The sequence below is a fragment of the Pholcus phalangioides genome, unplaced genomic scaffold (genome assembly GCF_987345545.1).
Source record: "Pholcus phalangioides strain wild (caught in Gottingen) unplaced genomic scaffold, Ppha-v1.0 ptg000015l_1, whole genome shotgun sequence".
Lineage (NCBI taxonomy): Eukaryota > Metazoa > Arthropoda > Arachnida > Araneae > Pholcidae > Pholcus > Pholcus phalangioides.
This window is the reverse complement of record NW_028301608.1, coordinates 70,289,871-70,303,884: the sequence shown is the minus strand read 5'-3', so window position 1 is coordinate 70,303,884 and position 14,014 is coordinate 70,289,871. Positions and strand designations below refer to the sequence as shown.

The window sequence follows — 14,014 nt, the reverse complement described above, 5'->3', positions numbered from 1 at the left end:
CTGTTAAGATCTCGTCACCAGGGTTGGCGAGAGTGTTGAACTGTCTTTCCAGGTTTCTTTTAAAAAGATCCCAGTTTGTGTTCTTAAAATTCCGAAAAAAAGTGGGAATAAATGGTGCTTCTTAGTAGAAGTTTATGAACCTGTGATCAGATAAGGAAGGTTCATCGCTGACCCTCCATCTCTTGATCGTGTTTGCAATATCTATTGAGACCAGAGTCAGATCAATAACTTCTATGTGTATGGGAGGTTGGTGTGTGCCCTCGTAGCCCAAACCAGATTTGTTTTCATGAGGAGCTCTAGTAATGTTTCTCTTCTCTGGTTTATGTCTGAGCTGCCCCATGCTGTGTGGTGAGCATTGGCATCACATCCAAATATCATGCTTATATTGTGATGTTCGCAGTATTCCACCAGTTCACAGAACATTTGCGGAATTTTGAGATCATAGGCCATATAGGCTGAGCAGATCATGATAGGGCGAATCTTGTTTAGTCCATTACCCTTTATCAGAACTGCGACAACATCTTCTGATGTGAATTGTGGCAGTGCCCAGGCATGGATACTTTTAGCAAGGTACACACATGCTCTTGGATGAAACCCTGTTCCTTTCTTAACGAAGAGTTTGGAGTTCGGTAGACGGCCCATAATCATCCCGTTTCTGACCCATGGTTCTTGAATCAGAGCTACAAAATGATTATGGTTGCGAAAGGAAGCTGCAAGGTTGTAGGATGCAGTCTTGCTATGTTGTAAATTTATCTGCCTAAATAACATTGGCAAGGTATATTACAAAATTTACTTACCCGTGGGTAAAAGAATACCACTCAGTGTGTAGGTTTAACCAAGGAGGTTGCAAAGATGTCCTAAGATAGATCAGAGTCAGACCTGGTGTTACACTCCAGGTCCAACACCATTTCCATCTCTGGGTCATTGTCCTTATTTACATCTAAGGGTCTGGAGGTAGACCCAGCTTCATCAGCGTGTGCTGACCATTCTTCTGCCTGAACAGTTGTTGGCTTCTCAGGCCGCTGAGTAGAGATTGTTGGCCTGTGCTGTCGAGATGGCTCCCTGAACATAACAGCGCTCAAGCCACAATGCACGGTAAAAGATCTGGTGGCAAGCCTCTCCACCATCGCTTGCTCCACCCCGATCACCAGGGTATTACCCCCATTTCCCGGGATGACAGCTTGCAGGTGAAGTTGGCCAGGCATCAGATCTTCATTGCATTTACTGAGCACTTTTAGGGATTTGTTAGGATCCCGGTCTCCAGGAATCCAGACGAAGAATTCTTTCTTTGGTGGTCTGTAGTGTCTTCCCAGCACTTACAAAAAATTATTTTCGCCTTTGTGGCGACACCACAAAAATCCAATGTCAAGGCCGTCTGGCTAGAGAGCTTTTGTTGTTTATATTTTCCGGTCACATCTTTGTACATGACCCTGCTCTCGTCCGTACACAAAATTTTCTCGAGGGAGGGGTTTTCAATTTTTTTTCTTCTCAGGAGGGTTTACGCTTTTTCCTATGAAATGAAACTATAGTATCGGCCCCTTTTGCTTAACGCCAATGCAGCTGTGGTGTTCAACCTTTTGTCTCACAGAGCTCTTTTTAGTATATTATTTCCATGGCGAGCCTTGCACACAAGCCTCCTTTTATTTATTTATCAGATTCACAGATTAATTTTATTGCCCTGGAACAACCACGGAGCCTCTGGGAAGTGCACACGGAGCCCTAGCCCCCAAGGGCTCTGCAGAGCACTGGGTGAGAACCACTGTGATACAGTATTTCTATAGAAATATAACAGAAATAGAAAAAATTCAATATATATATATTTTTAAATATGGGGGGGGCAACCCCCCCCCCCCCTTGCGTACACCCATGTGAGCACACACGGAGTGGAAATACTTCCGATGCCTCTGAACATTGCTGTCCTTCACACTACAGACAGATTGGTCCCTCAAGCATTCAGACGTGTCTTCAATATTACACACCTCAGCGAGTTCACGCAGTTCAGTAACAAACATTCACTCTGGACTCATTTTTGAAATTTAAAACGTCTTTAGAAATTTAAAATTTCTGATGATTTCGTACAAAAGTAATTTTGATGCAAGCTTAAAATTTCATCAAAAGAGGCATTTCTCTGGCATGTTCCAGGACCTTTCTCGAAGAAACCAAAGTCTGAATTACGCTCAAGGTCTTAATGACACAAATAGCCAACAGAGTGGCATGCTTCTCACCCAGATTGTCTGTGTAATTTGCCTCAAGAAAAAATTTTAGTTGCTCGGCATAAAGTTTGAAAGAATTTGGGTCGGACATGTCAAATTCATGAATCAATCTGTGCTAGCAATTGCAAAGGAATAGGAATGAAATTTTACCGAAATCCTAAACAAATTTTAGGTATAAACATGATTCATAAAAATTAGTAAAACTAAAAACAAATTGTATAATATAGTTACCTAAATATTCCAAAAAATAATAGAGATCCACCATGAATGCATACCAATGTCTAAAAAATCTCTGGGAAGCACAGCCAAAACGCATCAAAATCGTCAGTTCAGCAACACTAAAACTTCGATGATTGGAACATTGCGAACTCCATTCACTGGAACAATTGCAGATCAACAACAGCATTTGGACAACTTTGAGAAGATATGGATGATCACGAACATTGGCATGAACTTAGCGAAATTCTGCCTTTTCCACCAATGGTGTGAACTAAGGTTTTTCCATGTCATAAAATTTCTGTTAATCGGATCCCATTTACGTCGCCAAGAATGTAGTGGGGAAAAGATCGAAACACAGCAAGAACATGCTGGTAACTGACTAGAATTTATTATGTGATTAACATTAGATTTGAACTACAACCTCTGACAATAAAGTTTGGTGAATGAAATCAGAGCGGCCGATCTGGCAACACTGGTGAAGCAAAACGCTGCACATGCGTAGCGGCAGGTGTTGACCATCTGCCGCCACCGTTGTTCAGTTGAGCGTTGTTTGTGTTCCGTGAAAGACTTGTTCTACAAAGTGCTTGTTTAGTGCGTTGGTTCATAACTGAGAACAGGAAAATGAATGAACAGAATATCACTGAAGACGAGTCCTGGTGTCTCAGGTACGACCCTGAAATGAAACGGCAAAGCATGGAATGGCGTTCCCCTGCCTCACCTCGTCGAAAAAAGGTCAGAGCAGAAAAATCATGCATCAAAACGATGCTAATCACCTTTTTTGATAGTCAAAGCATTATCCACAAGGAATTTCTACCCGAGGGAACGACGATGAATGTTGCAAGGTACATTGAAATTTTGACCCGTTTCATGAAACCTCTATGCAGGGTACGACCTCTGTACGCACAAGGTTCATGGTTTCTTGTTCACGACAATGCTCACCCTCACACAGCCAATATCGTCAAACAGTTCCTGGCAAAAAAGGGGGTGGTGCAAATTGAACATCCACCATACTCGCCAGATCTCAATCCTCCAGACTTCTTCCTATTCCCACGACTCAAACTCGCTTTGAAAGGAAAGCGATTTGACGATATTCCTGACATCCAACGAAACGTGATGAGGCTTTTGAACTCCATCCCAAAAGAAGACTTCTTGCAAAGTTTCCAGGACATGTATAGGAGATCTCAGCTGTGCATAGTAATGGGAAGTGACTATTTCGAAGGACAGTAGATGAAAAGGTAACTTTCGTTAACATTTCATCTACGTTAATGTTACAGGACTATTCACCGAACCTTATTGTCATAGGTTGTATAACAAGTATATAGTAAGTTACATAGTTAAGCAGAAGTAGCAGTGATCACATTGGATTAGCAACAATATATATGCTTCAAAGTGGGCATGACAGTAGCTGCACACTCGTTTATATGCAAATTAGTCTGGAGTGTTGTCAGATCACAACACTTCAGTTCTTGAGTAGTGAGGGAAAGCTATGTTCTTTTTAAGGTGCAGTTGTCAATGAATCTGAAGGCATATGCCGTGACTTTCTAAATAGAATTAAGGGAAGAAAACTTGTAGATAATTTCCATGTCATGTGCAATACCTACGAACACATTGATTACAAGAGGCATTTTTCTTCTTAGTTAGAACTTCTCATCCACGGCTCTGCTTAACACAGGTTTGCCTGCAAGCTGATCTTGATCTGGCTTGGAGAGGAACTCTGAACCATACCACCATAGGGGAAATGTCTTTAATTTCTTGGCTGGTATTCCTCATGGCACAATCAGTGGGATTGTTGATTCTGCCAATGTAATTGCAATGACTCTCAGAGAGGAGATGCTTAATTTTTGTGACTTGATGAGCCAAAAACGTCTTCCATCTGTGTGAAGAGACCCAGACTAGAATTATAGTAGAGTCAGTCCAGCACCACATGCAGGGCTCCCACTCATCCTAATTTTCCTATTTTTTGGTAAAATGTTCTACCGTTGTCCTATTTTCTCAGTTTTGTCTTACTTTTTCTACTTTTTACCAAATCCTATCAACAAAATTCATGTAATTCATTTTGATTCATCAGCCACCATTGATATATTATCAAATATTACAAATGTTGTATATCACAATTAATGATTTTGCCAAAGCAGAAATTGTGTAGTTTTTAAGATTATTTGGGGGGGATGGGGTTGTATGAGAACTGTTTGGTAAACCTTTTGTATTGGTAACTGACCATCACCCCTTAATAAGCATTTCTGCACCAGACAAAGGTGTCCCTGTAATTGCAGCAGCTAGGCTGCAGAGGTGGGCTTTGTTGTTATCTTCATTCAAGTATTCTATTGAGTACAAAAAGAATTCTCATCATGCCAATGCTGATGGATTATCTCGTGCTCCAGTAGAATCTGAGACTGATGCACAATCTGATGTATTTAAGATTTCATATTGTGAGGATTTGCCGATAACTAGTTCAGATATTGCCAAGGCAACTTGCAATGACCCAATTTTGGGAATGGTCTTGAAGTATGTTCTGGTTGGCCTGAAAGAATCGATAATGAAGCTTTAAAATCATTTTTCATACTTAAGAAATCAAAGTGCTTCATTCGTCAAAAACGATTACATTAAACAGTAAAATATAAACAAATCCCTTTAAAAAAAGATGGACAATGCGGTAATTCACTAGATGCTTTCCTCGCTGTTGACTTTCGGCTTGACAATGTTGCTAAGCCTCCTGATCTTGCCTCTTACTAAGCTTCGTTTCTTTACCAAGGACTCCATCTAAATGTCTCTGGTTCGATCCCGGGTTTCGGCACCATAAATGTTCACGATCTTGTGGCATGACTTTCAGGATGAGTTTCAGGTAAAACTACAAACTTCTGCGGAGTGAATCATTGATAATAAAAGAACAATTACAATATTAATATTAACAAAACATGAATTTTATTGAAACATTATATGCGGGAAATGACAGGAGCCTTGTGTTGTCTGTTTGATCGCTATGTAGTGATTGCGGACTGAGCAAGTCACAATTTTTTTTCCTCCTACACAAGTCCAGGCCAAATTTAAATTCAAACGAAAATAACTCTGACCCATCGTCAGAGAGCTCAGGCAGAAGGCTGGGCTTTCTAGTTAGAAGCGTGCAAGTGGCAACTATTGTAGTGGAAGGGCGAGGCGCGGAACGGAGGAAGCCGTCGCCGGGAGAAAGCTTCATAGTGTTGTCCGGTAAGGGAGATAGCTTCATATCGTCGTCTGGTACAGGAGATAGTGACTGTGAGACATCGAGGGAGCTGACTGGTTTCCAGCTTCGAAAGGGTAAGTGTTACATTTATTCAGAGCGCCCGACGATTATCTCTATTTTGGCGGAAAATAGTTTAAAATGGAAAGGGATTTCGTATGCGCACTCGGTCATTCGCCGTCGGTAAATGTTAAGGCTGCTTGGTCAAAATTGATTACAGTTGCCAGGTATGAAAAACAGAACGCAGATAATTTCCATGAAATTGTGTTTGATTGTTTTCAAACATTAGTAGTTGAATTAAATAGGCAATATGAAGAGCAATTGCCTATTGGAAGTTCTACATGCATTGATCTTGTAAGGATCAGAAGGTTGATTGATTTGTATTATAAGTGTAATGAATCTAATAGTAGTAGAGGTATGTTAAAAAAACAAATGGATCTGGTAAACAAAGTAGTAACATTTTTTTAGAAATGAGTGTAGTCACAAAACTTCAGGTAAGTAAGACAGGAAAAAATCTAAGGTAGTTAAGGGTGATAATGTATTTTCAGAGGTACGATTCTCAAGCTCAGAGTCAGTATCTGAGGGAGAAACAGGTAAGTCTAAGGGTGTATTTAGTCCAAAGGGTTTCTCATATATATTATGGTACAAAGAAATAACAGTGAAAAAATTAAAGGGTGTCTCGTAGAAGAAAAAAATGAGACTTTAACTGATATTCAGTGCAATCGAAATGAGGAAAGTGTCACAATTAGTGAAAAAAGTAAAAAAATAGTGGGAAACACGCACACTTTGGGAAGCTACATGGCTTTAACCAGCAAAGCAGGGGCGGAGTCAGCAGAAGTGAACGAGATTGCAGAGGCAACTGGAGTAGAGCAAAAAGAGAAGAGTACAGTGTGGTGCTAACATATGATTCTGGACTTGGTGAGCATAACTTCGAAGAAAGTAGTAATGAAGTTGGGAAAAATCATAGCAATAATGATTTTCAAGGAAATGATAGTCAGAAGGTAAATAAATCAAGGAGTAGTGCTAAATTTGGATTTTCGTTCAAACAGCTGGAAGAAGCGGAATCCTCAAGCAATGAAAGTGATCAAAATACTGAAGGAGATGAAGAAAAAAATGGTTTCCATACTATGCTTAAGAAAGGAACAAAAAAAGCAGACAGGAGAAAATATAAACCTCCAGACATATATCTGACTCAATTGGAAAACTGGATAACACTGAGAAATAAACTTAATGAGATATGTGAAAAAGGTTTTAAAGGAATTCAAAGGAGAGGGGACTGGGTGCTGCAAGTGGAGAGTATCAAGGACTGGGCAAAAGTCAAGCAGTTTCTAAATACCAATGGATATGAGTTTCACAGCTTCAAATTGAAGGAAAAAGAGTCAATAAAAGTAGTGATAAAGAATATACATGTTTCATGTACCACAGAAATAATCCAAGAGAACTTGGAAGCTCTGGATTTTGAAATTGACTCAATAAATAGACTGGTGAGCTTTAGGAGCAAAAAGGAACTACCAATGGTTGTCATTGAGATGCCTAAAAATAAAAACAATGAGAAAATTTTCAGACTTGATAGTCCTCTGAACATGGCAGTTCGAGTAGAGACATTTAAAAGGCGTGGGGGACCAGTTCGATGTTTTCGATGCCAGCGGTTCTATCACAGCCAGGCCAGCTGTAATAATACAGCCAGATGCATGAAATGTGGCCAAGGTCACATGACCCTGACCCATGAGTGCTCCAAGAAAAAAAGAGGATGGACCGGGTTCGTGTGCGAATTGCCTAGGGGATCATATCAGTGCTTGGTCAGGATGCAAAATGAATCCAAGAAATAGAGGGCAGAGAATGTATGATCAAGGGGAAAAAAGCAATACAACAAGAGATTGGAGAAGAACCACAAATAATATAACAAGAATCCCAGTAAGAACTAATCAAGCTCCAGGATGGATGGGATCAAAAACAAGCAATTTTCGATCACTAAGTCAAATTAAACAAGGGGAAAAGAATCGAAAAGATATAGCAAATATGAAAAATTACAAAGTATGGATAAATCCTAATTGGCAAAAGAAAAAGAATACCTTGACAAGACAGGAAAAAAAGCAAGAAAATGCAGGGAATGCTGAAAAAAGAATAGTCAGTAAAGCAGATTTCTGGGAATGCAGGAAAGAAAAACAAAATGCTGATAGACTAGCAGCAAGGGATACAGAATTATCAGAAGCAAGGGCAGCAGTGGAAGGGAAAGAAAGACGAGAATGGGAGGAGGAAAGATATGATGGAGAAAATATAAACAATTTGAACTTTATCATAGAAAAAATATCTAAAGTAGCTATGAAATATATATGGAAATTTTTGGCTACACAAAATCATGCAGCAAAAAAAGAAATTCTTGCAGAAGCATTTAAGAAAATTACAGAAGTACTTTTACAATGAACAACGAGAGCAGACCTTTAGAGGTTATACACTGGAACGCAGATGGACTAATTAATAAAATAGCAGAATTGAAAGAATTACTCACAGATAGGAAAACAGATATTTGTTGCATTAGTGAAACGCACTTAAAACCAGGATGGCAGGCAAATATCCCGAACTGTAATTGCGTGAGAAAAGACAGAGTAGATGGAAGGAAAGGAGGTGCGGCGATATATATCAAAACTAATTTTAATTATAGAAAAATAAACACAACAGACTCCTCAACCACAGAGACAATAACAGCGGACATTGAGTACAATGATAAAAAACTGATAAGATTTACAGCCATTTACAAACCACCAGGTAATCCCATAGATCTTGGGCTCTTAAAGGAAATTATGGACTGTAATAATGGGTGATTTTAACTGTAAAGACACTCAGGGGTGCAAGAGCTGCGCCAATTGCACCAAACTGCGCCGAAACGGTTCTCTTGCTACATGGTGCGCCAAGGCGCCGAATTTCTGCACATTTGCGCCAATTCTTGTTTGTGGTTCGCGGAGGTACCGCTAATGCACTGTAGTGCGTCAAATACCCGGAATTTAGGAAAAAAAAGCATGAAAATTTTGTTCACGGGACGCGGTCTTTTCAAGACACGGAAAAAGATACGGAGGGGGAAATTTGTCCGAATTTTTTTTCACTTCCCACCATCTACCACAATCGCGTTATCTCTTGACCTTGGCAAGTAGTTCTACTACCTTGAAGTATAAAGTCCTATACTGTTATTGGTTAACCGGTGGGCTATCAAAGTCCCTGAATGAATATGCCGAATTTTCCGATTTCGGAGACCGTTTTTTCTCCTACTGGTTATATACTGAAAATAACGGTAATTTCGCGGCTGCCAACCTGCGTTCAAAGACGGCATACATACATCGAAAAGGGGATTGGTTTACTCGTTTAAATTACCGACATTTTCATTGGGAAAAAATGGAATCTGTAAAAACTCCAGCTAAAATGTTCATAGTTTTGTTATCTAGCCACTATGCGGTCATGTGGTTATCGTCGGCGGTTGCCGGTCGTGACAATTTGCATTGCGAAAATCCGGATTTGGTGAACACACACACAGGGGCGGCTCGAGGAAAAAAATTTCTACCCATGCGGAACCTGTTTTTGGCTCTACTGACGGCGTTTTTTTTGGTAAACAAAGCTTTTTTCACCCTTTCCACTCCATTTGCTACCCCTCCTAGAGCGGCGCCCAATATGGCCGCATGGTCCGCCACTGCATTGGTGGGGGAGGGGCATGCTCTTAACAATAGTCAAAGGAAGGAGTTTGTACTAGGAGCATGTGCTCATTTTACATAACTTCTGTGAAATACATTTTTTATATTAATGTCCTACCTTTTCAAAACATGTTGGAGAGAACGAAACGTTTGCACTCTTTCTTGTTTTTTGCACTCCCTTTCGTGCATTGCTGGGATGTCACATTACTCCCTCGCGTATTGCTGGGATGTTGTTTAACATTGTATCACCAACAGAACTATTAATTATGTGTGATGAATGGGTTACACTACAATGCAAAGAATTACAAGAAGTGAAATCAGTTCAGAGAATAGATAGATAGATATTGGGCAGACATATTCAAACTTTGTGACCTTGAAAGCAGCCCAAAATTTCAGAATTTTGCCAGTTTTGGTGAAGGCTTTTTTTCTTTAGCACATGGTAATGCAGACAGTGAAAGAGAGTTCATTGTTAACAAATAAATAAAAGTCTGTTCGAACATTGAAAAATCTGTCCATCCAATGCTTTAATGGAATAAGACATACAAAATCTTATGTTCAAGGGCGTGAAAAATTTGAAAAAAATTATCATTGAGATGCTGAACTTCTGAAAGCGACTTGTGATTCGTAATCTATTAACATGCTATTAGGTTGAGAAATTGTTTAAGTAAATAAGGTATTTTTATATTTTTCTCGTTTTTTGCATTTTGCTTTTAAATTTAATAATTACTTTAAATTCTGTGAGAAGCTAATTTTTTTTTCCCCGGAAACCCTTATTATATTCTGCATGCACTTTTTTTTGCTATATCAGGATGAATAAGATTTTGGTGTTCAAGCAGCAGAAATTCTTGCTGCCTAGGTTTTTAGTATGCATGTTGCTTAATTTGAAAAGAGTAATAATTTTTATTCGTCATTTCAGTAATGCATGTTTTAGTAGTGGCATAAGATAATTCAGAAAAAATTTAAATGGATTTTAATTTGTGAAGGAAATTTATTTAGAATTATTTGTTTCAACCATTTTTGGCGAAACTTTTGGCATTTCACAGAAAAATTACTCCTTATATTGCAGATATAGTTCGTTTTTAGTTCTGCTCCATTTTCAAAATTTCTGCTCCAAAGATGAAATTTGCAGCTCCGAAATAGATGAGGAGCGCTTGCACCCCTGGACACTTCATTTGGCTGCAAAAAATACAATCGCCAAGGAAAAATACTCAAAAGATTCTGTTAGGCAGAAAGGATAAGAGTGCATACAACAGAAGAACCAACTTTTTTTCCAAGAATTATTACAAATCAGCCAGATATACTGGACATAATGTTATCCAAAAGACTCAATATCTATGTGGAACCTAAAGTGCTAAATGAACTGGATTCGGACCATCTGCCAGTTAAAATAATTATGGACTTTTCAATATTGCACAAAATGGTCATAAATAAAATTACAAATTGGAAGAAATTCCAAGAAAAATTACAACAGGCTCCGATCCTCATACCAAATCAAGATACAAAAGAAGAAGAAGCGGAGGATATGATTGAGAAAATAACAAATCAAAAGCCATAGAATTAATCACACCAAATGTCATTATATCAATAGCAAATGCCTTTAATTTAATCATGGGAATAGCATACTTTCCAAGCATGTGGAAAAAAGCAATAATAAAAGTAATACACAAAGCTGGGAACCCAAAGAAGAAGCTAGCTCATACAGGCCAATAGCTTTGTTACCGCATTTGTCCAAGTTGTTGGAAAAATCGATAACGAGAATTGTGGAAACTACAAATCGACTCAAGCTAGGTCGTATAGAACAATTTGGTTCCAAGACCATGCATGGAACATGCCACCAACTACTAAGGATAATAGAACATGTTTAAAGGGCAAGAATAAAAAAAAAAAGTATACAGTAGCAGTGGCATTAGACTATAGCAGGGCTTTTGATTGCATATGGCAAGCAGGCCTACTTCACAGAATGCTAACCAGAGGATATCCACCAATTATTATCAAATTTTTATCATCATATTTTTCAAATAGAATTTTTCAAGTGCAAATTGGAGAAGAAAAATCAAGAGTGGGAAAAATAACTGCAGGAATTAACCAGGGGTCCAACTTGAGTTCATACATTCACAACATATTCATGGATGTATGTATGCTGATGATGTAATCCTGATGACATCAGACGATGATCCACAAAAGGCACTAAAAATGGTTCAAGATGAAATATATAAAATTGAACAATAGAACTATTTCAACAAAGCAAAGTTAAACCCAGGAAAATGTGAAATGGTATGGTTTTCTTCTCGAGTTCTACCCACAAACACTTTTGTTAACATCATGGGACATATGATCTACCCTTCTGAAGGTATAAAATATCTCGGAGTATACATGGACAACAAATTGAATTAAAAAAAACATGTTGCAAACAGAATTAAACATGCCACAATAAATATTGATCAAATTCTGAGATTCTGCAATCCCAGAACAAAGTTAAGCATAAAAAACAAAATATTAATGTATACACAAGTAATTAGACCATCCTTACTGTATGCTGCTCCGGCATGGGCTTATGCCTCAAAAGGAAATATTTATACACTACAGGTGTTTCAGAATAAAGTTCTGAGAAGGTTCACAGGAGCACCAAAGTATTTTAAGATAATAGATCTACATAAAGAATTGAATGTGGAATCTATTAACAAATATGTGAAAAGAACAGCAGAAAACTTTTTCAATAGGCTGGAAAATTCAAATATTGAACATTTCCAAGAATTAGTTGCATACAACCATGATAAAAGAATGAGACATCTAAGACCGAAAAATGTGTTGATGATTCAGTACAGAAGTGAGTTTTAAGGGGGGGGGGAAAGAGAGAGAGAGAGAGGTCTAATGGAGACACATTTAGGAAGTTCAGTAAATAGGTAAGTGGTGACAGGATTTTAAGGTTTTTAACTATAGCAAAAATTGGTAAAATATATAACCAGTGTCACTAATTATTTTCATTTTGTAAATAGTCAGTATTGCCAATTAAGAGAAATTATTGGTAAAGAGTTGAATAGATCTAACACTAGGTAAGAGTTAGATCAATTATATTAATTATATTATGCATAATCAAATGGAAGAGTAAATATGTTAGATAATCGCATATAGCCGCATAATCAATGTTAATATTTTTGAGAATATAATTTTGTAATATATAATTTTGTAGTTTTGAATATAATTGCAGATTGTATTATTTCATGTTAGAATTCATGAGAAAAAAAAAAGAATTGAGGGTAAAATGGGAAATGAGAAAAATATCAGAATTATTTTGATATTGAATGATATTGGAGAGAAAGATGAAGAAAAGTACAAAACCAATGATACAAGAAGGGAAGTTGGAGAGAAAATCAAAAGGTTTCAAAAGATTTAAAAAAAAAAAAAAAAGATGGACGATATGGCGAGTTGCCTAACATGGATCCTGCGTGCGATGACAGAGTGCATAAAAAAATAGTGACAAGATAAGTCTAAATAAGCTTTTCCTGGGGAACTGCAAAATTGCAGTAATTAATTATAAAAATATTAAAAAAAAAAAATATTATAACCCAAAGCCCTTTAATCGACCACACCAATAGTGGTCACAATGATGGAGATGTAGACCATTTGTTAAAAAATGGGTCTGGCGCTCTGTTTCACTGTCACGGTCACGCAGCTGCCCAAGGCAACAGCCGCTCGCCAATAGTATACTGCTGTAATCTAGTGGCCTGAACAATGATCATGGAAGGGCCAGGAATCGTTTTTCACCATGTCGTTGAAATATTTATCTGGAGATTGTATACTCGAAACCATGTCGAATCTTGTGGTGTACCATTACCTTGTTTAGTCTCTTTGAAAGTCAAATTAATTCATCGCATGTTCACTATTGATCTTGATCTGATATGACATCAATCCCACTTCTGAATTATGGGCACAAAAAGAACATTCTATTGAAACATTAATTCAAAGATAATATTTTGAATGTGAAGTTTATTAGAATAATACCAAATCATTACGTCCCACATCAAATTCCATCGTTCTCATGGTAGAAAACATCATTGCAAGCAATACTATTTGAACATTTGTGGTAGTTTTTCTTCGTAGCATGTTTCATATTCTTACGCCTTAGTCTTAAAAAAAATGTTTGCCAGCTGATAGGGAGGGGACACCTATGGTTTCACTGTGATTTGTGTTGATGTTTTCATTTAAAAAATTGAATTGTAAGATTAGCTTATGTCATTAATTTTTTTTACTTCCATAAATGGCAATTTTTTCCATTCATGTAGAACGACATAGAAGCAGATCTAGAGATCGGGACAGAGTAAGAGAAAGGGATCGAGACAGAAGAGTGAGAGGTACTTGATTTATTTGTATTTCAGTTTCAATGGTGAAAAACATATTTTCTGTCACTTTTTTTTCAGCCAATGAATATGCGTGTATCATCAACATACAGTGGAGTCTCAATAATCTGAAGTTTACAAGATCGATTGAAGTTTATGGGATACCATGTCTGTAAAATTAGAATAAGCAGCTCGAAAAATTTAAGAATTGCACTGCAAACCATGTTGTTGTAGTACAAAAGTGATAGCAACCTCTGAACTGGCAGGAAAATCTAGGAAATATCTGTAATTATGTTATTAATTACGTCTTCAACATAATATAAAATTAATTGGAGCAATAAGTTAATG

At 37.7% G+C, this 14,014-nt stretch overlaps 1 protein-coding gene across 2 annotated transcripts in view; it reads left to right on the top strand.

The window, feature by feature from the left end:
- Positions 1 to 14,014, top strand: part of LOC149076631 (U4/U6.U5 small nuclear ribonucleoprotein 27 kDa protein-like) — a 148,916-nt gene that overhangs the window by 15,405 nt on the left and 119,497 nt on the right. For both annotated transcript variants that reach the window (XR_016194080.1, XM_089244244.1), the window contains exon 3: positions 13,613 to 13,681. Coding sequence is in view for 1 of the 2 variants with exons in the window: in XM_089244244.1 (XP_089100370.1) it covers positions 13,613 to 13,681 (69 nt within the window). In the remaining variant the exon portion in view is untranslated. The remainder of the gene's footprint in view (positions 1 to 13,612; positions 13,682 to 14,014) is intronic.